Source organism: Mytilus edulis, chromosome 9, assembly GCF_963676685.1.
Source record: "Mytilus edulis chromosome 9, xbMytEdul2.2, whole genome shotgun sequence".
NCBI lineage: Eukaryota > Metazoa > Mollusca > Bivalvia > Mytilida > Mytilidae > Mytilus > Mytilus edulis.
The window spans coordinates 6555659-6582321 of record NC_092352.1 but is presented as its reverse complement, the minus strand read 5'-3'; the positions used below and the strand labels follow the sequence as shown (position 1 = coordinate 6582321).

Below are 26663 nucleotides of genomic sequence, written 5' to 3'. Positions count from 1 at the left end.
ATATTGCATAAATCTTAAGTTTTGTTGTCTGTTTTAAGTGGTTAGATTTAACACTATCATGTATAAGGCTTATAAAATCTTACACGTTAAGAATTATCAAATCTCAAGCACAAATATTACAACTTTTCCATACTGTTCCTGGTATTACCAGATTAACGTCTGACCATTCTCTGCCATCAATACCATAATTTTGACTTTACAAAAGAATATAGTAAAAGTATACTCAAAATTCGTAGAAAAAATGCACGACCATACTAAATGTTTATTTTTTTTGTAATAAAGTAAACAGACTCACCAACTGAGACTGCAAACAGGACAAAGACTAATAGCCCTACGACCGACTTCATTCTATAATGCATGTTAGACAACAAGTGGATGTGTTCTAGACTATGTATCAGAATATTCTCATCATTTACATAACATGACATGGGGTCAATTCCCATATTAATGGAACTTCCTTACTTTTGATATTATATTGTTTCACTTAAGACGGGCAATTGATCTAAATGGTGTAAGCTTTTATAAATACTTAATTATTCATAAGACAGCTTATGTCGCAATTAAAGTAGTTGTTATTGGTTTTGATTTTATCATAAAAATCGTAGTATACATGATGATCACTACGTACAGCATGAGAACATATCAACAAAAGGTAGTAAAAAGTATACTAATAAAGTTTCAAAAATTATAGTAGAAAAGGTTTATTTGGGTTTTTTTCCAACATACCTTCTTTGCTGCGATTAATTATTACAAAGATATTTTTATCGAGTCGTATATTGGACTTTCTGTAATGTAAATTGTGAATGTTATTGTATCACTAATAAGCTTGACAATTTAAAAAATGGAATCTGTAGCGAGATGGAATTTCATTTGTTTTTGTTTTGTATATTTATATTAAATGAAACAAAGGCAGTCAGTATTTTATTTCGTCAACATTATCTCCTTTTTACGCCACCATTTTTTTAATCGTAAAAATGGAGGTCATTGTATGGATGCCAATTTAGCCACAATGCATCATTTAAATCCATACACAGAGTTTAAAAAAAAGTCAAATGTGTAATAAAAAAATGTCGTACTGTGTTGTTATGACTCATTTAAAAGGTATTTTAGTTGACCCATTTATATTTCATATTACACTACTGTGTTTTTAGAGTTATTTAATCAACCTGTGGCCTCACCTAAATTTGAAGAGAACAAAAATTGAATCTGAAGCAAGATAATGTATCGAATAGTTTGGCTTTCTACGTTTTCAAGACAAAGAAAACTAAACTTGAACACGCCTGAATGTAAAAAGGTGTAATATTCTTATTTTCTTTTGAATTAGATTATTGCCCATTTTTATGATTTTTGTCTCAAAAAATCTGTCGCTGGGGGCAGAGATGCGTGCATATTTAATACTTTTAATTTATTAGACAATTGCCTGTTTTATATGCACAGGCTCCGTACTATGATTTAACGTTTTTTTAGTTTCTTTGTAGCATATGACGTGGCTCTGTACTTATACATCCCGTCATGTGTTATGGTAAATTTTTGTATTCTTGTCTTTCATTTTTTCAAATTTGCTTTGTCTATCTGCCTTTTGTGTCTCTCTATGTTACATATGTGTTTGTTTTTATAGTAATTAAGATTACAGCATAATGTTTACTGCTCTATCTTAATTTTTGACATTTTTACCTAAAGTGTCTTTTTGTTTTATTCACGCATCTTTGTCAATATAATAGAATTTGATGCGACTACCATACAAGTGAAAGGTTCATCTAGCTATATTAAACGAACCAGGTTTAATCCACCATTTTCTATATAAAAACATACCTGTACCAAGTCAGGAATATGACAGTTGTTAACCATTCGTTTGATGTGCTTGAGCTTTTGATTTTGCCATTTGATTTAATAGGGGCTTTCAGTTTTGAATTTTCCTCGGAGTTAGGTATTTTTGTGATTTTACTTTTTACGTAGAACACATATATTTATGATTTAAAAGTCATTGGAATAGATCTGAAAACAATTCAAATAGGTCAACCCGGCCTTTATTTAACCTTCTCTAATAATTTAATTTTGGATGTTACGCGTCTTCTGATTGGCTGACGTTGTTTAGTTTATTAGCTCATAGACATAATTTAGGAATGTGACCGTGACGTCATCAACGTTTTTTCATAGTTTACTCCGGTTTATTAAAAATGGAATTTATTAGACAATTGCCTGTTTTATATGCACAGGCTCTGTACTATGATTTGACGTTTTTTTAGTTTCTTTGTAGCATATGACGTGGCTCTGTACTTATACATCCCGTCATGTGTTATGGTAAATTTCTGTATTCTTGTCTTTCATTTTTCTGGCCCTGCAACGAAGTTGTCGGTACAATAGTTTTACCCTTGTCCGTTTTTCCGTAATTCCGTCACTCCGCAACAAACCATTATTCGGAGTTTTTTTCTAAACGCCTTCAGATATTAGGCTGGTTTTTTGGTACGTGACTTAACCATGATAAGTTACAGATCAAGTTTAAGTTTCGTTCCGCTCCGCTAGTTTTGCCAAAATTACGGGCTTTGGACTTTGATAAATTGTTGAAAATCACAGTTATACGGACCTTTTTTTTCTAAACGCTTTCAGATATTGGGATGATTTTTTGGCATGTGAGTTAACCAAGATGAGTTACAGATCAAGTTTAAGTTTTGTTCCGCTCTGCTATTTTTTGCCGAAATTACGGGCTATAGACTTTTATAAATTGTTAAAAATCACAGTTATACGGACTTTTTTTCTAAACGCTTTCAGATATTGGGCTGATTTTTGGTGTGTGAGTTACTCATGTTGAGTTACAGATCAAGATTAAGTTTCGTTCCGCTCGGCTATTTGTTTATGTAATGTCGGGCTTTGGACTTTGGTAATTTTTTGAAAATCACAGTTATACGGACCTTTTTTCTAAATACTTTCAGATATTGGGCTGATTTTTTGTATGTGAGCTAACGATGATGAGTTACAGATCAAGTTTAAGTTTCGTTCCGCTCCACTAATTTTTACTGAAATTAAGGGTTTACAACTTTGAAAATTGTTGAAAATGACATGAGACTACCATCATGTTTGTGTCCACATGTGTTATTGAAATTGCAGATTTTAATTTTCAACTTTTTGAGACGGGGCCATTTGTGTCGCTTTGACACATCTACTTTCGAATGTGCTTTGTCTATCTGCCTTTTGTGTCTCTCTATGTTACATAAGTGTTTGTTTTTATAGTGATTAAGATTATAACACAATGTTGACTGCTGTACCCAAATTTTTGCCTTTTTTATACCCCAGTCCCACTAGACCACGATCGCACTACGATCTGTGAAAAAAATGCAAATTTTGATGATCGTAGTGCGATCGTGTAGATCGCAGTAAGGGCGTATCATGGTCGTGGTGAGGTCTTTAAGATCGTGAAGAGCGTGACCAACTTTGAACATGTTCAAAACAATCGTGGTGCGGTCGTGGCGAAATCAGGTCGTAGTAGAAGCGTAGTGAGAGCGCACTAAGATCGTAGTAAGATCACAATGGTCGCTGTACAATCGTAGCGAAAGTGTGATTCTCTTCGGAGAGACTGCGCTACGATCGCACATCGACGTTATCACGACCTCACTACGACCATCACGTTCTCACTGCGACCAAACTACGCTTCCACTACGACTATACCACGCTGTTCACGACCATAGTACGATTCTAGCACGCCCTTGCCGTCCTCATCACGCTCTTCATACGACCTGACTACGTTCAAACTACGACCACCATTCTCATTGTCATTTTCACATATAATATATAAAAAGCTCCCTACATTTTGTTTGTTTGAATGTAATTATCCATTAGTTCTAACGGCTGAACCATGCTTCTCGTTTTTATATAGATTAGACCGTTGGTTTTCCCGTTTAAATGGTTTAACACTAGTAATATTTTGGGTCCTTTAAAACATGCTGATTGATGTGAGCCAAGGCTCCGTGTTGAAGGCAGTACATGGGCCTATAATGGTTTACTTTTATAAATTGTTACTTGGATGGAGAGTTGTCTCATTGGCACTCATACCACATCTTCCTATATATATTGATACATCTATGTCATCTCTGCTATCGTTCACTAAAATATTGTCATTGAGCTTTATGGACCAGCAATAGGTTGTAATTTAGGTTGGATTGGTCGGTCCGACATCTCTGCTTGATCAGGATTCGTTACTTTGCTCCCTCTGCCTCTACACCAACTCCCACCACCATGCCCACGTGTTCTGGTAGATTTTGGTGGCATGACTGTATTGTTTCCGAGAAATCTACGATTTAATCAGAAATAGAAGGAATTGAACTGTATTGATATGGAACACGATGTTGACGTTTTTGCTGAGAACGTAGTAAGATCGCGCTATGAACGTAGTATAATCGTGGTAAGAACGTGTTATAATCGCAGTAAGATCGTGTTGCAATCGGATAACTCGTGGTATGGTCGTAGTGAGAACGTGAAGAGCGTAGAAAGATCTTGATAAGCGTAGTGAGGTCGCAGAATAAGCGCGGTGAGAACGTGGTATAATCGTAGCGGGATCTATATAGAAGCGTAGAGAGGACGTAGTAGCATCGTGAAAGCAACGAAAATTTACATTTTCATGCCGCTCATACCGCGACCTCACCACGATCTATTTTAGATCGCGGTGAGCGTGGTGCGATCGTGGTCTAGTGGGACTGGGGCTTTACCTAAAGTGTCTTTTTGTCTTATTCACGCATCGTTGTCAATATAATAGAATTTGATGCGACTACCATACAAGTGAAAGGTTCATCTAGCTATATTAAACGAACCAAGTTTAATCAGCCATTTTCTATATAAAAACATACCTGTGTACCAAGTCAGGAATATGACAGTTGTTATCCATTCGTTTGATGTGCTTGAGCTTTTGATTTTGCCATTTGATTTAATAGGGGCTTTCAGTTTTGAATTTTCCTCGGAGTTAGGTATTTTTGTGATTTTACTTTTTACGTAGAACACAAATATGTATATATTTAAGATTTAAAAGTCATTGGAATAGATCTGAAAACAATTCAAATAGGTCAACCCGGCCTTTTTTTACCCTTCTCTAATAATTTAATTTTGGATGTACCGCGTCTTCTGATTGTCTGACGTTGTTTAGTTTATTAGCTCATAGACATAATTTAGTCATGTGACCGTGACGTCATCAACGTTTTTTCATGGTTTACTCCGGTTTAAAATGGAATTTAGACTTAAATTACAAGAAATAACTGTAATATTGTATCTGTCTATTCGAAAAAAACATAAATAAATGTGTGGTTCACACCTTAAAATAACCCCGCTACACGGGTTATTCAGTGTGCACCACATTTTTTATGTTATTTCTTCAAAGACAGAAAAAATATTACAGTCATTCCTTAAATAAAGAGTTTCGTTATTTTGTTCCATTTCAACTAATTAAAATATGAGCCTATGATATTGCATGTTTGCACCAAAGTGAGGTCACTTAGAAAATATATCAAAGTCATGTGCTATTTTATTAAATTTATTAAAAAGTTGAATATGTTTCAAACACTTGAATGGTGAATATAAAAAGGAAGATGTGGTATGATTGCCAATGAGACAAATGTCCACAAGAGACCAAAATGACACAGACATTAACAACTATAGGTCACCGTACGGCCTTTAACAATGAGCAAAGCTCATACCGCATAGTTAGCTATAAAAGGCCCCGATATGAAAATGTAAAACAATTCAAACGAGAAAACTAACGGCCTTATTGATATAAAAAAAATGAACGAAAAACAAATATGTAACACATAAACAAACGACAACCACTGAATTACAGGCTCCTGACTTGGGACAGGCACATACATAAATAATGTGGCGGGGTTAAAGTCAAATGTTCTACTATGAAACACGTTTACACAGACTTTCCTTTGAACGAGAATTCTTTGTCTGTCCAAATCGTTATTTACGGGATGATGAGTTGATATTCTTGTGGAGAGAGTGAGAGATCTTAAAAAAAAATATTTTGATGTGGTAGAAAATGAAAAAAAAATATTTGGAACAATACATGATGAAAATAATATTATTTGATACATGTATGTGTTTGATAGAGGGTGGGATTGAAAGTTCACTTAAATGTTCCTCAATAATGTATCGACTGTCCATATCTTTATGGTTTTTATTAAAATATAAAAATAATAAATTGTGGTATAATTGCCAATGAGAAGACTCTCCACCAGACATTCAATGACATAAAAGTTACCAACTATAGGTAGTCATACGAACTTCAACAATGAGCAAAACCTACACGGCATAAGTTTCAAAAAGAAAAAAAATAACAAATGTAAATCGATTCCAACGGTCTGATTTACGCACTAAACAACAAACATATACATATGAAATACAGCAACAAACGACAACCACTGAATTACGTGCTCTTGAATAGGGACAGGCAATTTTTCATCATTATAATTTTTAAATGTCCATTTTTTTACAGCCGTCGTGTTCAGCTTACCTATTTCTTGTGATTTAAAAGAACGTACGATTACCGGTTGACTATATATATATATTATGTTCTCTTTGAACAACTGTTCATCTGGAAGCGATGACTCAGTACCATTCTATAAGTTACGAGACAGCAACACATCGACAATACAGAAAATTCACGGCGGTCACATGATCTTCAACAATAGACAGGAACATTGTCCACATAATATGGCTAGTTTCTGGGGTGATTTTAACATGTTTGTAGATAATTACTTTAACGAAATTTAGTCTTTTGTTTGTATTTGTCTCTTTGTTAATCATATTTGTTTATTTAACAAGGGGCGATAACGGGCACCAACTTTAAGATTCAAATAAGAATAAGATCAAGTCATATTTTGTTTTTTCGTTTTATATAGTGTTCAAAATAATACTGTATATAATCACTCACGATAGCAATTGCTAAAAACCTAGTACCAATAATATGAGCAAAAGTCGTAACAATTGAGCATGTAGTGTTAGATAACACTTTAGCACATCAACAAAACAAATATGATTATCTTTAAAAGCAATTTATGAAACAAAATAGTTAGCAGTGTGGCTACCTGTGAGATCGGTCTGTTGAAAGAGTAAACATGTTGTTTGCTGTAAGGAATAAGTATCAAAACACGAATTTTAACGAATAACTACCAGGTAACGAATGTTTCAAAAAATTCAGGTAACGATCTTCGGACTTTCAATGTTTTACTTTCTTAATTTATAAAACTGCACAATTAGTAAATAGCTGACTAACTTGAATGGCAATACAGTACTCTTCTTTTATAAATATGAAGCACTGACATACTAAAAACATATAAATATATGTTAGGAACAATTAGTGAAGTATAGTCTATATTACAGACAAGAAGTCTGAATCTTAAAGAGGAGAAGCGAGTTAGCTGATTGGTGCAAAACATGATTTGAAGTGTTCAAAGATGTCATTTCTCTTTGAAATTTCTTTAAAAGCTGTTATCCTGAGAAAACATTTATACAAACAAAACAAGCAAGCCAACAAAACATTAACTTGCTAGCATTAGGATAACAGCTGTATCTGGATTCTGTCCCGGTTAGCTCGTTTCAATGAGATCAAATGATTCGTTTCTGACAGTCTGTAGCTCATAAATCAGTTAGTTTGTTTCAAGGATGAAAGAATTCTATATGGACCCAGGAAACGTTTCTCTGTGTAGGATAGTAACATAAAACGCTTAATATTGCACTGGTACGTGTCCTTGAAATAACAACAGTTTTAGTATTCAAAGCATCGGTTTTAAATACGATTTGTTTTCTCCCTCATCAATCATCTTCATGATTTATTTAACACATATTAAAATTAAACAATAAAGTTAAGCTACAAAAACAAGTGAAATACTGGCGAACTGAAAGACTATGGCTTGAAATCTACAGGTATCTTAGATACTTAAGTAGTACAAAGTACAACAAACTACAATATGAAGCATTGGTGCAAGAACTGAGGCATTGGGTTATTATATAATACTGGTGCGGCTTTGAAGATCTCGTGAACTATTGCACTGTTTCTCTTCATGGACGTCGTATACCTGAAAAGAAACAACATCATTTCATCAAACAGAAAAATTAACTGTTGGTAGATGACAATTCTGATAGGTAACTATGCAACACGTTCTCTAGTGTAGTATAACTACGGTGTACAGCCTTAAATTGATGTGGTTGGTTGATCTGATGTTCCCCTTATAATCTCATAGCAACCCAACCCCCCACAAAAAGACAAGCAATACAACACAAAATACATCATAGAAAACTAAAGAAATAGCAACCCAAACCCCAACAAACAGACAAGCAATAGAACACAAAATACATCATAGAAAACTGAAGACATAGCAACCCAAACCCCAACAAACAGACAACCAATAGAACACAAAATACATCATAGAAAACTAAAGAAATAGCAACCCAAACCCCAACAAACAGACAAGCAATAGAACACAAAATACATCATAGAAAACTAAAGAAATAGAAATCCAAACCCCAACAAACAGACAAGCAATAGAACACAAAATACATCATAGAAAACTAAAGAAATAGCAACCCAAACCCCAACAAACAGACAAGCAATAGAACACAAAATACATCATAGAAAACTAAAGAAATAGAAACCCAAACCCCAACAAACAGACAAGCAATAGAACACAAAATACATCATAGAAAACTAAAGAAATAGCAACCCAAACCCCAACAAACAGACAAGCAATAGAACACAAAATACATCATAGAAAACTGAAGACATAGCAACCCAAACCCCAACAAACAGACAAGCAATAGAACACAAAATACATCATAGAAAACTAAAGAAATAGCAACCCAAACCCCAACAAACAGACAAGCAATAGAACACAAAATACATCATAGAAAACTAAAGAAATAGAAACCCAAACCCCAACAAACAGACAAGCAATAGAACACAAAATACATCATAGAAAACTAAAGAAATAGCAACCCAAACCCCAACAAACAGACAAGCAATAGAACACAAAATACATCATAGAAAACTAAAGAAATAGCAACCCAAACCCCAACAAACAGACAAGCAATAGAACACAAAATACATCATAGAAATCTAAAGAAATAGCAACCCAAACCCCAACAAACAGACAAGCAATAGAACACAAAATACATCATAGAAAACTAAAGAAATAGAAACCCAAACCCCAACAAACAGACAAGCAATAGAACACAAAATACATCATAGAAAACTAAAGAAATAGCAACCCAAACCCCAACAAACAGACAAGCAATAGAACACAAAATACATCATAGAAAACTAAAGAAATAGCAACCCAAACCCCAACAAACAGACAAGCAATAGAACACAAAATACATCATAGAAAACTAAAGAAATAGAAACCCAAACCCCAACAAACAGACAAGCAATAGAACACAAAATACATCATAGAAAACTAAAGAAATAGCAACCCAAACCCCAACAAACAGACAAGCAATAGAACACAAAATACATCATAGAAAACTAAAGAAATAGAAACCCAAACCCCAACAAACAGACAAGCAATAGAACACAAAATACATCATAGAAAACTAAAGACATAGCAACCCAAACCCCAACAAACAGACAAGCAATAGAACACAAAATACATCATAGAAAACTAAAGAAATAGCAACCCAAACCCCAACAAACAGACAAGCAATAGAACACAAAATACATCATAGAAAACAAAAGAAATAGCAACCCAAACCCCAACAAACAGACAAGCAATAGAACACAAAATACATCATAGAAAACTAAAGAAATAGAAACCCAAACCCCAACAAACAGACAAGCAATAGAACACAAAATACATCATAGAAAACTAAAGAAATAGCAACCCAAACCCCAACAAACAGACAAGCAATAGAACACAAAATACATCATAGAAAACTAAAGAAATAGCAACCCAAACCCCAACAAACAGACAAGCAATAGAACACAAAATACATCATAGAAAACTAAAGAAATAGCAACCCAAACCCCAACAAACAGACAAGCAATAGAACACAAAATACATCATAGAAAACTAAAGAAATAGCAACCCAAACCCCAACAAACAGACAAGCAATAGAACACAAAATACATCATAGAAAACTGAAGACATAGCAACCTAAACCCCCACAAAAAAACGGGAATTATCTCTGGTTAACCGGAAAGAAAAACAAATCCTGCTCAACTCTAAATTGATGAAAATTAATGTTAATGTATGTTCACCTTCTATTTCCACAACTGATCATTGGGTACTGGCGTTAGTATCTGATGTCTCTGGCTCTGAAACGAATACAAAGAAACATAAATCTTACATACCATAACTGTCAGCTAGTTCTTATAATCCAGTTAAAAATTCATTAATGACTGTCACAGTTTTAAATTTTCTTCTGAGTAAGTTGCTTTAAAGTTTGAATCTTGTTTTAACCTTTTCTGAACATAACTTATACAATATATAATTACGAAGATACACTTAATGTGTTTTGAAGTCTGAAGAAATTTAACATATAGTTTAAAATAATACTTACCTAATTCTGTGAAACATAATAACTTAGACTGACATTTGTTACAGTGTATATTAAAAAAGTTATAACAATTTAACTACCTATTTATTTATATGTGTTTTGTTTTATTTTACTTGGTGTAGTGAAATAATTGCTTTATTCTAATAAGGACAGTCTTTTTTTTGTGTAATGTAGGAACTATTTATGAATATAGAAGAATATATAGGTTTTTCTGTAAATGAAGTTTGCTGTCTGACGTATTGAAACGCACCTGTCTTTTCAACTATTTGAAACTTTTTGTCAGAAACGCTAAATGTTAACATTAAAGAGCTTTGTAATTTTATGCTGCAGCAGTAACTTTCCATACTAACTTAGACTGTCCCTGGCTGCAGTAACAAAAAATATAACCAAAACTCAAGTGAAAAGACTTTTAGACATTGAAGCAAATAAATGACCAGATTTATAAGTCAACTTATCAACCATGGTTTATATCAAAATGTCGATATGTATTTTAAAAATAATATTATTTTAAAAAGAATTTGTTAAGATCAAATTGAAAATGTAATAATTCAAGTTACGTAATTCCTTTTCACACACAAAATCAACATTAGCTAATGTTATAAAGCGTATCACACTGGTTTTATAAGCATTTAAAAGCGATGGTTTATTTATCCTACAATAGTACAAGTACAAAACGTATTACCCTATATTTTGTTGAAAGTGGTCATTTCTTTCGGGCATTTAAAAAAGTAATTGCTTTTGTAATCCAAACAATATTATGCAATTGGAACTAAATTAAAACTTAAGTAGAATAGTTAAAGTCCCACGATCGAACTTGATCAATCGTGATATAAACTTTTAAAATCAACTGAAATTGACCACCTACAACTAATATGTATAAATTCTAGTTTGTATCGTTCTACAAAATGTCCATTATCCAACTGCAAGGGAGAATGTCCACAAAGCTGTTTTATTTAGTTATAACAATTGTAACATTTCCTTTAATAAACATTTGTACATCAAAACACATTGGCAATATTGACCAGAATAATCACAACCATATAACTGTATATAAAAATAGCATAAACATGGCATAATTGTTGTGTATCAGTATTTATCAAAATGGTTTATAGAGAGTAAAGCTAATACAATGACATTTCTATTTAATTTAAGTCCTCAGTGAATATACTTGTATGGATTTTAGTGTCAGAACAGACTACGTGAACAAACTCCCTTGCATCTAAGAACTTCAATACAAATCCTGGACCCTAATACAAAATAAACCATAAATACCAGTGTCGAAGAACTTACAGTCCAGTGGAAAGTAGTTTAAGATGTCTATATCTATACATAGAAACAAAATTAAACTATGCTTCGTTTGAATATTATAATCTATTTTATAAGACTGACATTGAGCCTTTTCTCCCTCCTGTCTGGGTAAATTCAAATAATAGAACTATATTGCACAATTTACTTCTAGAAAAGTATTTAAAGTAAACAAACTGAAAAAAATATAGAATGAAAAGGTGCTTGGGAGAAATGTGATTTTATACTAGCATATATCTTTCGTTAATGTGTGAGTTTTAAGGTGAGTTTGCTTCATGAAATCGTCGTCTAAACTATTATTGACTAAGGTAGAGCTATAACAACAGAGCCATTCACACCACAATAGCACTACAACTAAAGCTCCATGCCACAGGAAGTGGTACCTTCTTGATAATGAGAACGCTTGTAATAGTTGTGATGTGAATAAAAATTGGTTGTTCGTGACGCTGATGGTATTCGTGTGGAATAAGTATTGGTTGTGTGCATGGCAGTTGGTGTGGTATAAAAGCTGGTTATTCGTGTTGCCGATGGGGTACGTCTGTTTCTCCTTGTGGACCAATAACTACCTGTGTGATGCTGTTCTGTTGTTTTTGGTCTATAGACGTTCATGATTAAAGCAGCATCGGTTGATTCAGGAATCTCATCTCTTGGCCCTGGGAACCTAAATGTACAATTCTTATGTTATCGACGAAAAGGCTAAGATAATATATGAATCAAAAATTGATGTATCAAAAAGTGTTTATGACTATTTTAAGAGAAAATCCTAGAAATTAAAATTCTCTTTAGTAAATAAAGTTTTTTCATTTAAGATGGTGAAAGGAGTACGTCCGGTGAGGGCCGATTTTAGCCTCAAATTTCCGGTTCATCTCACAAAAGATTTTGGACACTTTTTAAACACTTAAGTGTCTATTTCATTTGATTAAACAGGCCCGTAGCCAGGAATTTCCAAAGGGGGGGGGGGGGGGGGTCGTTGGACTCATGGACTCGACTTTAACAGTCACAATTTGAACAAAACGTTGACTTTAACAGTGCTTATTTGATTTCAAGGGGGGGGGTATGTTAAATTAGTTAATGTGAAAGATTTAAACTGATTTAGTCATTGGAAACGCTCCGATTCAACCTCAAATATGAAAAAAATTTCAAATATGCCATCCTTTTCAGATGGTTTTTGTCAAAAATGAAAGTGGCCGCATCCGTGCTCATCCACAACCTTTATGTATGTTATGTTTTATCATCAAATACAACTTACATTTCAATATTAAGAATGCACTCAAATGCGGTCACTCTCATTTTTAGACGGAAACCCACTAAATTTATCTAAAATGCTAAAATTGTGATGATTTCAGTAATTTAGCATGACTTAATGATTATAGTATCCGATATATGTGCATTGTATTATCAAAAACAGACAATATTTACGTAGTAGAAGCATTCTCCTTTCTAATAAATAACTAAAAGTTTACATCTTAACAATTTTATAAAACTGCTATATTTTGGGGCCAAAAAGGGGTCTTATTGGACCTTCTCCAAATACAAAACCATTCTTTTGAAAGTATGGCTAATTGCGGTATTGAGTATTTAGATACAAGAATATGTGGTATCAGTGCCGATGAGACAACTTTCCATCCAATATCATTTTGCGTTTTCAAGGCGTTTTTTTATTATTATTAAAAATTGATTTTGCTCTGCGCTAATAACACTGAAAACCTACCATGCATTTTGATACAGATGTGAGTGTCGGTCTTCACAGGCTTGTCGAAATTCTCCGAGCTGCAAAATAAATATGTTTTATTGCAAATTATTATTTGAAAAACATGAAGCTCTGAGCTATAACTGGCGGTACGGTTACAAGAACAAAAAGTTGTCATTATATATTAGCTATTTATATCACTGGGAAATATTTATTATTGTTTAGTCCTTGTGCAAATCAAAGCAAGGCTGCTTAAAATCTAGTGGATCATGTCTCACGTTTGGAGACAAATAGTTACAAATTTCCTTAATTGCAAAAGCCTCAGTACCTAGATTTAGAAATACTTTCCCTAATTCCGCGGGTTAAACATTGATATAACGTTGATCGTACGGAAACAAGCGATAAAGATGATAATAGTGATGCCTTAAATGAAGTTTTTTTTAAACTGCAGATAACCACCAGATTGAAATGAAGTGGCAGTAAAATACAAGTTTACCATTATCTGTTTTCCTGTCCGAGACACTTTCCAGTCGGTGCTATTAGGTATTCCCCAGCCAACTTCCCCAACTTTACTAGTCCTAGGCCTGTGGAAAGGTGTTCCAGTTGCAGGTCTCCACAGGTAATCAGTCTCACTGGTGCCTTCTCTGGACATGGTCCCTATACCGACCTGTCTGTGCTCCTGATTGACAGTCATCAAGTGATCTTTAGTAGCATCTGGACCTGAGAATTTGTGTTAAACTGGTTTATTTATACGGAGAAATTAGATGACGAGGCAATGGCAAGTCTTGATTATTTTTCCTATACTGATTTTCACAGAATTCGACCATTTATTAAAGAATTGTAATAAATTTCATAAAGGCATACAGCAAAGGACCAAATTTCATGGACAGGTAGTGTCAGTTTTCCCGTATTTCACATCCGAGCCGTTGCAAAAAGATTTCCTATCATTACTATGTACTTACTTTACAATGCACAGAATTGCATCTATTGCAGGGGGAAAGTGACGTTCAGTTACTTTTTACAAGAATTCGGATTCGTAAATATATATATAAAAGAACAATTAGCTGGCGTTGCATAATGATTAATTTTGAATAAACGAATAGTTGATTCTGTAAACTGTTGCTAATTAGAGAGTCTTCTCTTGTATTTCGAACTTCAAACATATTGAAAATTGTCTTTCGGATAAAGCAGCAAAAGCGTCGATTTTAGACCAGACACGAATTTACAGGGTTATAATGCATATTGAAAATTTAAAAGAAATAAAGAAAATAGTTCATAACACTAAATCCATACATGCGCTTGACAAATCCAATGAAACTAAGCTTACAGCTCTTTTATTGTTCTTTTCCGATTCTAAAAGCTGAAGACTGAAATCCTAAACATGTGGCAGCAGTTGCAAATTAAAGTACATTTTTTTGTATTTTCAAATTCTCAAGACTTCATCAACTTGTCAATTTTATCTTTAAGTTTTGCAATTTATGAAAACTAAATCTTCCTCTTCGTTGCAGTAAATTTAAAAGAAAGTAAAAAAAATCATTCAAATATTTTTCAACTAAACACCCTGTCCATTAATCTGATTGCACTGTCCCGTATTTTCAATGTAAAAAGAAATTTTTAATCAGAAATACTCGTGGATTATATAAATCGTAATGGCATACGGGATAATCATACTACATAAATATATACGGGACACACTAGCTGTGACCATTTGTTAGTGATGGATAAGACTGACATTATATTTCAAATCTGACCAAAAAAAAGACAGATTTTTATCGGATTACAGAAACGCTGTTAGTAAACCTCTCAAAAGAGAATTAATTCCTTAAGTCAGTCAAAAAGGTTACGTTCGTAATCTAAAATTTAGGTTAGGGGGTCTCGATTTTATTTAAAGTTTGCTGTACTCAACCTGTGTACAAGATATCAAATTAAGTACTTGTGCCCAGTGTTTGAAGCAGTATAATAACAAAAGAAAAATCAATGAAACGGGTATCGGAGACTTATTTAACACAGCAGTCTCAGTTGGTACATATATATTATTTATAAGTACTTAATGGATTATTTATTATATGGCAATAAAACTGATAAACAACGTTCAACTAAAATAACAAAATTAAATCCAAGTGGTCTCCGCTTAGAATTGATTTTGTCTAGGCCACACAATACCCATTTAATGAGGAAATTGTAACTTTAATTTCCCTATAAAATAATATTGTGCTTTCATAATATTATTTCAGATCAGGTTTAAGGTTTCATTTCAACCTTAAATGATCTTAAATATTGTAATTATGAGATCAACGCAAAGATAATGGGTCAAAGCATAATCACTGGGATTTAATTTTATCTAAATTCAATAGCAAAAGAAATTTCTACTCATCCAGAGATGTGGCAAACCCCATTTATTTATTTACTTTTTTTTTTTTACTTGATTTTATATAACTCTCTATAATAAAAATTAACTCGCTTGGACCAGCTAGTCCTCGTCGGTAGTTTACGCCTTTATTTTCAGAATAATGTTGTTCAATATTCAATTGATTTTTATTTTTTTTTATATTTAAAATTATTTAATGTTGTTATTGTTGATATAGGCTAAATTTGTTATTATTTTAGCATAATTTTCCCCAGTCATTTAAAAAATAATTAAAAATATGTAAATTTATATTTAATTTGAAATTCTAATGAAGTCCAACCTGTAAATAGCATTCTTCCCTTCCATGGTTCGTTGCTGTCAATGACATTGTATAGATCTTGTTCGGTCGGCATCGTTGATGATATAGATGTCACCAGTCGTGTGTCAACCACGTTGATCTTCAGTTGATAAATCCACTTGACAACGTGACGCCCAGACGGTTTCTAAGGAAGTAGAGTTTGTTCGAGGCTATACGTAAACATCCGGTTAGATACCAAAACGGTGAACGTTTTGTTGATAGAAATTCATTTTAATTTTGTTTTAATTAACATACAGACGAAAGTCAGAAGGTAAAGTATTGCATTGTAAAGGTGAAATTAACACATTTAACAGAAATCGATAGAATAATTCCTTTAAAATAGCCTTTTACAGACTACAATGTTGAAATCTAGAATTAGCATGAATGATGTTTTGGCCAAATTATGTCAGACACGTGTGTTTTAAACTGTGAGTTTATGATAGGAAATCCTCGTGATAAAGAAGTCGAATTGACATTATAAAAATAAGATGTACATATGATTGAGAAAGAATTTATAAGATTCTTTTATTTTAGGGGTCCTAGCTAGTCCAAATAATTTATGATGTCTGGAAGGGCTAATTTTATTTTTTTTCTGGGACGCCCCGACATAGCATAGAAAGGTCAAAGGAAGGCGTCCCAGAGTGAAAATTAAATAACTTTGCCAGAAGTCAAAATTATTTGGACTAGGGTCCTAGCTAAATAACTAAATTTTTTTTAAGACCCAGGTAAAATTAAAAAGTGAATCTGGGTGTGTTTGCCAAGATTCGCGTTCACGCCCATTCTTGTTCACTCCTATTCTCGTTCACCCCTTTCATGTTTGAAAATGTACACAGATGCACATGTTTATAAATGATTTGCATTGAATAAGCATTTTAATTATGCTTTAGCTAGTGCATTGCTGTAAAAAATAAATAAATAACGTGAAGTGACATTCTTAAAGTGTAAACAGGTTTTCTTTTGTGAACAATTTTAAATTTGACGAAATGAAAAATGAATAATGTCGTTATCAAAAACTAAGTCATTCTTCTCCAAGATTTGTAAAAGAGAGACAGCAGATTTCAAACTCGTCACAAGCTGTAAAATATATAATTATCTTCTTTTATTTTATGGCCTGGCAACGAAGTTAATTGTCGGTGCCATATTCATTGTTTTACCCTTGTCCGTCATTCCACAACAAACCATTATACGTTTTTTTTCTAAGTTTTTTTTTCTAACCTCCTTCAGATATTGGACTTAATTTGATATATGAGTTAAACCTGTCACCATGATGAGTTACAGATCAAGTTTCGTTCAGCTCTGCTAATTTTTGCCGAAATTATGGACTTTGGACTTTGATAAATTGTTTAAAATCACAGTTATACAGTCTTTTTTCTAAACGCTTTCAGATATTGGGATGATTTTTGGCTTGTGAGTTAACCAAGATGAGTTACAGATCAAGTTTAAGTTTTGTTCCACTCAGCATTTTTTTGGCCAAAATTACGGGCTATGGACTTTGATAAATTGTTGAAAATCAGTTACTTTTTTTCTAAATGCTTTAAGATATTGGGCTGATTTTTGGTATGTAAGTTACCCATGATGAGTTACAGATCAAGATAAAGTTTTGCTCGGCTAGGCTAAATTTTTGCTGTAATTTCGGGCTTTGGACTTTGATAAAATTTTATAAAATCACAGTTATACAGATATTTTTAGCTCACCTGGCCCGAAGGGCCAAGTGAGCTTTTCTCATCACTTGGCGTCCGGCGTCGTCCGGCGTCGTCGTCCGTCGTTGGCCTGCGTTAACTTTTACAAAAATCTTCTCCTCTGAAACTACTAGGCCAAATTTAACCAAACTTGGCCACAATCATCATTGGGGTATCTAGTTTAAAATTTTTAAATTTGTGTCCGGTGACCCCGCCAACTAACCAAGATGGCCGCCATGGCTATAAATAGAACATAGGGGTAAAATGCAGTTTTTGGCTTATAACTCAAAAACCAAAGCATTTAGGGCAAATCTGACAAAGGGTAATATTGTTAATCAGGTTAAGATCTATCTGCTCTGAAATTTTCAGATGAATCTGACATTCCGTTGTTAGGTTGCTGCCCCTGAATTGGTAATTTTAAGGAAATTTTGTTGTTTTTGGTTATTATCTTGAATATTATTTTAGATAGAGATAAACTGTAAAAAGCAATAATGTTCAGCAAAGAAAGATCTACAAATAAGTCAACATGACCAAAATGATCAGTTGACCACTTTAGGAGTTATTGCCCTTTATAGTCAATTTTTAACCATTTTTCGTAAATCTTAGTAATCTTTTAGAAAAATCTTCTCCTCTGAAACTGCTGGACCAAATTATTTGAAACTTGGCCACAATCATCATTGGGGTATCTAGTTTAAAAATTGTGTCCGGTGACCCCGCCAACTAACCAAGATGACCGCCATGGCTATAAATAGAACATAGGGGTAAAATGCAGTTTTTGGCTTATAACTCAAAAACCAAAGCATTTAGAGCTAATCTGACATTGGATAAAATTGTTATTCAGGCGAAGATCTATCTGCCCTGAAATTTTCAGATGAATTGGACAACCTGTTTTTGGGTTGCGGCCCCTGAATTGTTAATTTTAAGGAAATTTTGCTGTTTTTGGTTATTATATTGAATATTATTATAGATATAGGTAAACTGTAAACAGCAATAATGTTCAGCAAGGTCAGAGTTACAAATAAGTCAACATGACCAAAATGGTCAGTTGACCTCTTTAGGAGTTATTGCCCTTTAAAGTCAATTTTTAACCATTTTTCGTAAATTTTATATATCTTTTACTAAAATCTTCTTCTCTGAAACTGCTGTGCCAAATTGATCCAAACTTGGCCACAATCATCTTTGGGGTTTCTTGTTTAAAAAATATGTCCGGTGACCTGGCCATCAAACCAAGATGGCCGCCACTGCTAAAAATAGAACATAGGGGTAAAATGCAGTTTTTGGCTTTTAACTCAAAAACCAAATAATTTAGAGAAAATCTGACAGAAGTAAAATTGTTAATCAGGTCAAGATCTATCTGCCCTGAAATTTTCAGATGAATTGGACAACCTGTTTTTGGGTTGCGGCCCCTGAATTGGTAATTTTAAGGACATTTTGCTGTTTTTGGTTATTATATTGAATATTATTATAGATATAGGTAAACTATAAACAGCAATAATTTTCAGCAAAGTAAGATCTACAAATAAGTCAACATGAACGAAATGGTCAATTGACCCCTGTAGGAGTTATTGAACTTTGTAGTCAATTTTCAATCTGCTTCCTTTGTTTAATATTCACATAGACCAAGGTGAGCGACACAGGCTCTTTAGAGCCTCTAGTTTCTAAATGCTTTCAAATATAAGGCTGATTTTTGGTATGTGAGCTTACCATGATGAGTTACAGATCAAGTTAAAGTTTCATTCTGCTTCGCTAATTTTTGCCACAATTAAGGGATTAATACAACTTTGAAAATTGTTGAGAATCACACTTATACAGACTTTTTTCTATTCGTCTCCAGATTTTGAGCTGATTTTTTATATGTGAGACTGTAACCATCATGTTTGTGTCCACATGTGTTATTAAAATTGCAGATTTTTCAAATTTTTTGAGACGGGGCCATTCCTGTCGCTTTAAAATATCTAGTTTTGATTTAAAATCTTTATTTTTATTCAACAACAATATATCACACACTGTTAAAAATCTTCATTCTTTTACCAAGCTAGCATTACACCAAATTACTTATACACATGTTATAGGATACAAGTTAAATCAGCACCAGTCCTATGATGATCACTCCTATCCGCAAAGTCAAATGGCACCTTGTTTCATCAGCATATTGTCAAATCAGCACCTAAAGACAAAATGGTACCCTGATAAGATTTGAAAATGACATATTCCCTCCACTTCATTCTCATTGTATATATGTATTCTATATTTAAATGATGAAAAGGTGATTCAGTTTTTACCAATTTTAATATTTTTATTTTATATTTATAATAGCCAGTACAATGATGTATTATAATTTGTCTTTTCTTATAGATATAATACAAAATGGACTCTACATATCTGAAGAAGCACTTGGGGAACAGTTTAACAGCCTGTTTAGCTGAAGTAGCAGAGAAACGACCAAGGGATCCAGTTGAATATATAGCACAATGGTTATATAAATATATGGACAATCAGAATCATGCTGCACAGGTAAGAAAAGACTTTAAATTAAGTTATTACATCATTGTACATTGGTTGCAATGAATTACATTGATTTCCCAGTTAGATAAAAAATGATAAAATGAAAAAAGATAAAAGATAAAAAAAAACGTGGTTATTTCACTCTCTGACGTCATACAACAACAAGACATCAATAACAGTTGATCAATTGTGAATGGGTAGAAAAAAAGATATAGTTCCTTACATGTTTTACATTAATTTCTTTAAAAAAAGCCATTTGTCAATGTAATAAAAAGAATAAGTAACTAATTAAAGAGTTCATATTAATATCGAAAAATATTCAACTTGTGACCAAACAACACTGATAATTTACGCGCATTCATGAATTAATGTGTTGTTGAATATTTTTCTCTATTTGAATTTTTCGATTAATTATTCTATAATTGAATTGTATAAAAAAAAAAACAATATTTATGATTGAAATCAAATTAAATCTAAAAAAAAAAAAAAAACAATATATATTTATGATTGAAATCAAATTAAATCTATAAAAAAAAAAATATTTATGATTGAAATCAAATTACATCTTTTTTTTAAAAAAACCAATATTTATGAATTATGATTGAAATCAGTTCTCATTTAAATTTGTATTTGCCTGTGAGGTAGCACAGTTATTTTGTAGTGTATTTCTTCTGGACATAAATTTCAAATAAAAAAAAATTGCACCTCCCTTTTCTCCCCTTTCTCAAAAAGATTTCTATAGTGTAGTGTATTCCTTATGCGATAAATGATATGAAACATAAAGTAAATAAAAGGCCAAAAAACAAATGTAAAACAAGGCAAACCTTCTTTAAACATTATCCTTTTGTTTGATGTTTTGAGCATTTAATTTTACCACTTGATTAGGACTTTTATCTAGAAACTGACTGATAGGGTCAGTTTAAAACAACTTTGCTACGACAAAAGAGATGATAATAGCTTCCCAATTGTGACCTTTTCGTTTTTAAACCAAGAGTTCCAAATGATGAAGTTGAAATCATCACTTAAAGATTTTACGTACACCACCAACAGTTGGTTGACCTTATGGAATATCTAGTGTATATAAATGATATCGGATATGTTCCTCATGCCGTAACTACAATCCTGTTTCAAATTCACGAATGGGACCTATGGTGACTACCGTATTAGACAATTTACAGGCTTTGTAATAACATAAGCAACATGATAGGTGCCACATGTTGACCAAGATATGCTTACCCTACTGGAGCACCTGTAATCATCTCTAGTTTTTTGGTGTTGTTTGTGTTGTTCCCCATTTTAAGACATTTTGATGTATCTGTTGTTCATGTACAAGTGATAGGTTTAGCGCTATAAAACCAGGTTTAATCCACCATTTACTACATTTAAAAATGTCTGTACCAAGCCAGGAATATGACAGTTGTTGTCCATTCCTTTGATGTGTTTTATCATTCAACTTTACCATTTGATTAGGGACTTTCCGTTTTGAATTTTTCTTAGAGTTCAGTATTTTTGTGATTTTACTTTCTAGTAACAAGTTGTAAGATATCAATTATAAATTGTGTTTTTTTCATAGACTTTTTTATTTTGTTATTAATACATATTTGGTAATTTTTGGCGTACACGGGTTTCAATGATGCGTCGATTTCCATGCGTCCAGGAAGCATATACATGTCTTAACGAGAACCCTGGGTGTACATGTACAAAATGTATGTGTTGAACGTCAAATATATTTCATCAACACTTCAAGTGCTTATTACATTTTTATCCTTTCATTAATTATAGAAAGTGAGAGAAATTGAACAATTAGAGGAAGAAAAGAAGAACTTTGTCAAAGATGAGGAACTGAAAGAAAAAAGGAAGTTGGAAGCAGAACAGATTGCCAAAGAAGATGAAGAAAGAAGACAGGTATATAGACAATCATATTGTAATATGTCATAATTATATATGCAATGCAGTACTGTACATGTATGTGTATAGTTATATTTTGGTTCTTGAAAAAAGTAACATAACAAAAATACGGTACTCCAAGGAAAATTATAGGCAGCAGTATGGCCTTCATAAATGGTAAAAAAAACATACTGTAAGTCAGCCAAAAAAAGGGCCCAACATGAATCTTTTACTGTTTTCAGTCTGTTTCTTTGTAAGAAAAGGAATACTGTTGTTTTGTAAAGTCATGTTTTAACAAAATATGGTACATCTTCCATCTTTTGTAGCTAAAGGAATGTTCTACAACTTGACAATACACATGTATATATGGAAATTAAAAACTTCTTCTGTTTCAAGAATTTACAAGAAAGAACAAGTGAATACATATTTGCAGTCAGTTTGATTTAATTTTGTAAAACTATGCCACAGAAATTAGAAAGAGAAAACAGATGAAATTTGTCAGTAATCTTGATAACTGTATGACCCCTTACTTCCTGATACATGTAGGTCTAAACAAAATATTCTGCATACATGTAGTATTTCTTTAATTATCATGTTTTACACATCTTTAAGAACTTTTTATGCCCAATTTAAGGGCATTATGTTTTTCTGTGTACATGTACATGCATTCGTTCATTCCTGTCCAGCTTCAGGTTAAAGTTATTAGTTTAGGTAGTTTAAATAAAGTTGGAGTCCAATCAACTTGAAACTTAGAAAACATGTTCCTTATGATATGATTATTCTAATTTAAAGTCCAAATTAGAGTTTTGACCCCAATTTTTATGGTGCGCTGAACATAGAAATAATAATTCAAGTGGGGCATTGGTGTACTATGGACACAATCTTGTTTTACATTTGAATTGTATGTACTTTATATTTACATAAGGTTATAACATTGTTTATTTTTAGGCTGACGCAGAGCGAGCATTGAAAGAGAGTTCATCAACTAAACTTCCCCCTGTTATTGAGGCAAATGAACCTGCTGAAGACATGTCAAAGGTCACAGAGGAAACATCAGAACAGAAAACTGATGAAACAGAGAAAAAAGAAGAGGAGGAAGAGAAAAAGGTCAGTTTGTCAGATATTTATGTGAGAATGATTTAGACTATTGTGCAAATGTTAGTGTGTTTAGCAGGAAAATTATTATACGATGTGCTCTACAGATTATTTGTCATTCTGGTTTAGTCCGGAACCTTTGATACATGCATTTATTAATATATTTCTCTAATTTTTACACGATTTATCCTTTTCTTGACATATTGATTATTTTTATTTAATCAACGTGTGGTTGGTTTAATCTCAGTTCTTTTTTGGTCAGAATTCTATTATGGATGACATTGAATTTTCTTGCTTTCCTCTGAATTTCCTACTGTGACGACATGAAAAAAGGCAACCATGCCTGATGAAGTTACATAGAAAGAACACATCTTTTTGCAGAGATCATTTGCAAAGAAGGAATAAGTTTGCCTGCATATTGTTAAATCTTCAGAGAAACAGATTCCACCACCAAATCTCGTGTAATAAGATATTTGTCCACTCTCAACAAGTCAGTTTTAAATAATTAAAAAGCTTGGCAAGCCTCTTGTTTTAAATTTGAAAATTTAACTGTCTCAATTGGAAAAGTATCGTATCACACTCAATGCAGTGGTAGAATCTATATTTATTAACAGTTTTCCTGATAAAAGACGATGGTTCTCTCCGGGTACTCCAGCTTCCTACACCAATAAAAATTTACCGTAATATAGATGAGTATTGAAAGTGGCATTCAACACCAACAATAAATCAGTCAATCATATCTTATGTAGTGTCATGAACTAATCTTCAATTTAATGCTGTATCATCTTTCCATCTTCTTTATGAGTTTTATTTTATTATTAACAGGAAGAAGAACCAGAAAGTAAGGAAGAAGACAAGGAAGAAACAGAAGAGAAAGAAGGAGACCAGGAAGATTAAGACCAGGATAATACTGACTTTCACTTTGTATCAACATTCTAAATATAGGAAGATTGTCAAATACCTTTTTGTCTTCCTACTACAAGACTGAGGAAAAGTAGACAAGTTTCTGAAAAAAAATTAATTATTTAGCAATTTATTGCATTTTTGAAGAAGTTTTGATTGTTTAAAGCACACAATAGGAACCAAACTTACTTGTTAGTTGGCCTTACTTATTATGTTTGTCATTACAATATTATGTATAGAAAGTAGGGTCAAGTTTATCAAACATGGAGGTTGCCTTACACTGCACTATTGCTCTTATTGAAAATGTAGTCACTTTTTTACATGAGATTAATTTATATGAATGAATTTACGTTTGACATAATGTTCAATTTGCTTATCTTTTACAATATATTTTTTTTATTCTAACTAAAGGTTAATTGTCACTTTCTCTGATTTTGAACATGTATTATTTATGGGTGTATTTTATCAACCAGGTTAAGTTTTCAGTATTATAGATATTGTTTAATCAACATATTTCAGAACTGTATGTTTTGTTCTAAGTCAAAAGGGTGCTGATTATTAATTGAAGCATTACTAACATTAACAAACCAATAAGTGCCATTACATATAGATACACAGTCCATTACATATAGATACACAGTCCCTGTCTTAAGTGGCCACATCGATACAATCTTCTAATAAGTGCCATTACATATAGATATACAGTCCCTGTCTTAAGTGGCCACATGGAAACAATCTTCTAACATTTATACAATGTCCAGCTTGTATAAGCTTAACGTATTTCATGGAAATCTTTGCAGATGACAATGACCCTGTTTAAACAATACTATTGTTATTTTATTAGGATTTCAAACTTTTGGTAACAGTCTATGTGGATTATTAAGTTTCCATACAATAATTGTTACAATTAAGGCCATATTAGGACAGGGACATCTGTGATAGTATAATTACACCATGTCTTGCCTTTATTTATTATGTATTATTTTCTCTGGTCATTTTTTAATCAAACCATGCTCGTACAATCCTAAAACAGCATTCCTAAATTTTTGATGTGATAAAACTATTTATGATTTGTTTATATGATTTATTTATTGTGAAATTTACAAAATAAATATTATGATTTTATTTTCTCTGTTCTATTTGTTATACCTTCCACATGTTACAATTGGAACAGAAAAGTGCCTAGCATAAGTATGTAAAATGGTAGAGTCAATTTCTATTTTCTCCAAGAACAGGTTTGCAAGCAGTTTACATAATAAATACTGCATGCTTATTTTCTTAAAACTTAAATTGGATGGACATGTTCACTATATACTGTTGTTGAAGAATTTGTAATTCTGATCTTTCAGTTTTGCAAAAGAACAAATTTGGATGCTGTATATCAGTAGGTTCATTGATTGAAAGGAACTCTTCTGTTGTCTTTCAGGTTAAGGATAGTAACTTGATTCCATATTGTAAATTGAGATGTTAGTCTGTCTGTCCTTCATCATAAAGTCCTTGTGTAGAAAACTTTCATCAAGCTTTTCACGACTTTTATGACTTCCTTTGAATGATCAGGTATGCTTCAGTATACAGGTCATCACACACTATTGCGTGCAGTGACGAAGGTCCAGAACGGGTATAAATTAGTCTTGCTTGCAGGAGTTATGGCCCTTTAAATCTTTTTCAAACAACCTTAAATTAAAGTGTCCATTGATACCAGAAAAATGTAAGCTAGAGGCATGTTTCTTTTACGAAAGCCATACATTAGTGACACAAGAGTAAAAAAAAAAGTTGAAAATGTCAAATAAAGGGTTAGTTGAGCATTTGACACCTAGAATTCCGTAAGTTTTGTTAAATACCCATGGTAGATACAAGGATGGTATATAAGACTCACGCCACCCTTTTAAGCACAAAAACATTTTAATATCTCATGCTTCGTGGAATTAATCAAATTTTGGTATAAAATCGTCCAAAAAAGTTTAATCCACATTTTTGACATAAGGGAAAGCCGGTACCCTTCAGGAATATTACAGTGTTTTTTTATACCCAACCTACGATGGAAGAGGGGCATTATGTTTTCTGGTCTGTGCATCTGTTCGTCCGTTCGTTCGTCTGTCACGCTTCAGGTTAAAGTTTTTGGTCAAGGAAGTTTTTGATGAAGTCATATGTCCAATCTACGATAGTAGAGGGACATTATGTTTTCTGGTCTGTGCGTCTCTTTGTCCGTTCTTTCGACCGTCCGTCTGTTCGTCCGATCGTCCGTCTGTCCTACTTCAGGTTAAAGTTTTTGGTCAAGGTAGTTTTAGATGAAGTTGAAGTCCAATCAACTTGAAACGTAGTACAAATGTTGCCTATGATATGATATTAATGCCAAATCAA

At 32.8% G+C, this 26663-nt stretch overlaps 2 protein-coding genes across 3 annotated transcripts; one reads left to right on the top strand and one right to left on the bottom strand.

Annotated features, from left to right (window-relative positions):
- Positions 1 to 6858: 6858 nt before the first annotated feature.
- LOC139487544 (protein SPMIP2-like) lies at positions 6859 to 16394 on the bottom strand. 2 transcript variants are annotated; one of them, XM_071272425.1, is made up of 6 exons: positions 16216 to 16394; positions 14025 to 14248; positions 13550 to 13608; positions 12222 to 12499; positions 10235 to 10291; positions 6859 to 8057 (listed from the first exon to the last, which is right to left on the bottom strand). In XM_071272425.1, exons 1-5 carry the CDS (start codon positions 16286 to 16288, stop codon positions 10254 to 10256), a joined length of 672 nt encoding a protein of 223 aa, XP_071128526.1. In that variant the 5' UTR covers positions 16289 to 16394; the 3' UTR covers positions 6859 to 8057; positions 10235 to 10253. The 2 variants fall into 2 exon arrangements, with proteins under 2 accessions (XP_071128526.1, XP_071128527.1); XM_071272426.1 differs by having other exon boundaries at positions 12405 to 12499.
- LOC139487546 (DPY30 domain-containing protein 1-like) lies at positions 16371 to 25427 on the top strand. Its single transcript, XM_071272427.1, has 5 exons — positions 16371 to 16504; positions 20268 to 20426; positions 22200 to 22322; positions 23253 to 23411; positions 24225 to 25427. The coding sequence occupies exons 2-5, from the start codon at positions 20280 to 20282 to the stop codon at positions 24294 to 24296; spliced, it is 501 nt and encodes a 166-aa protein (XP_071128528.1). The 5' UTR covers positions 16371 to 16504; positions 20268 to 20279; the 3' UTR covers positions 24297 to 25427.
- The last annotated feature ends 1236 nt before the right edge of the window (positions 25428 to 26663 follow it).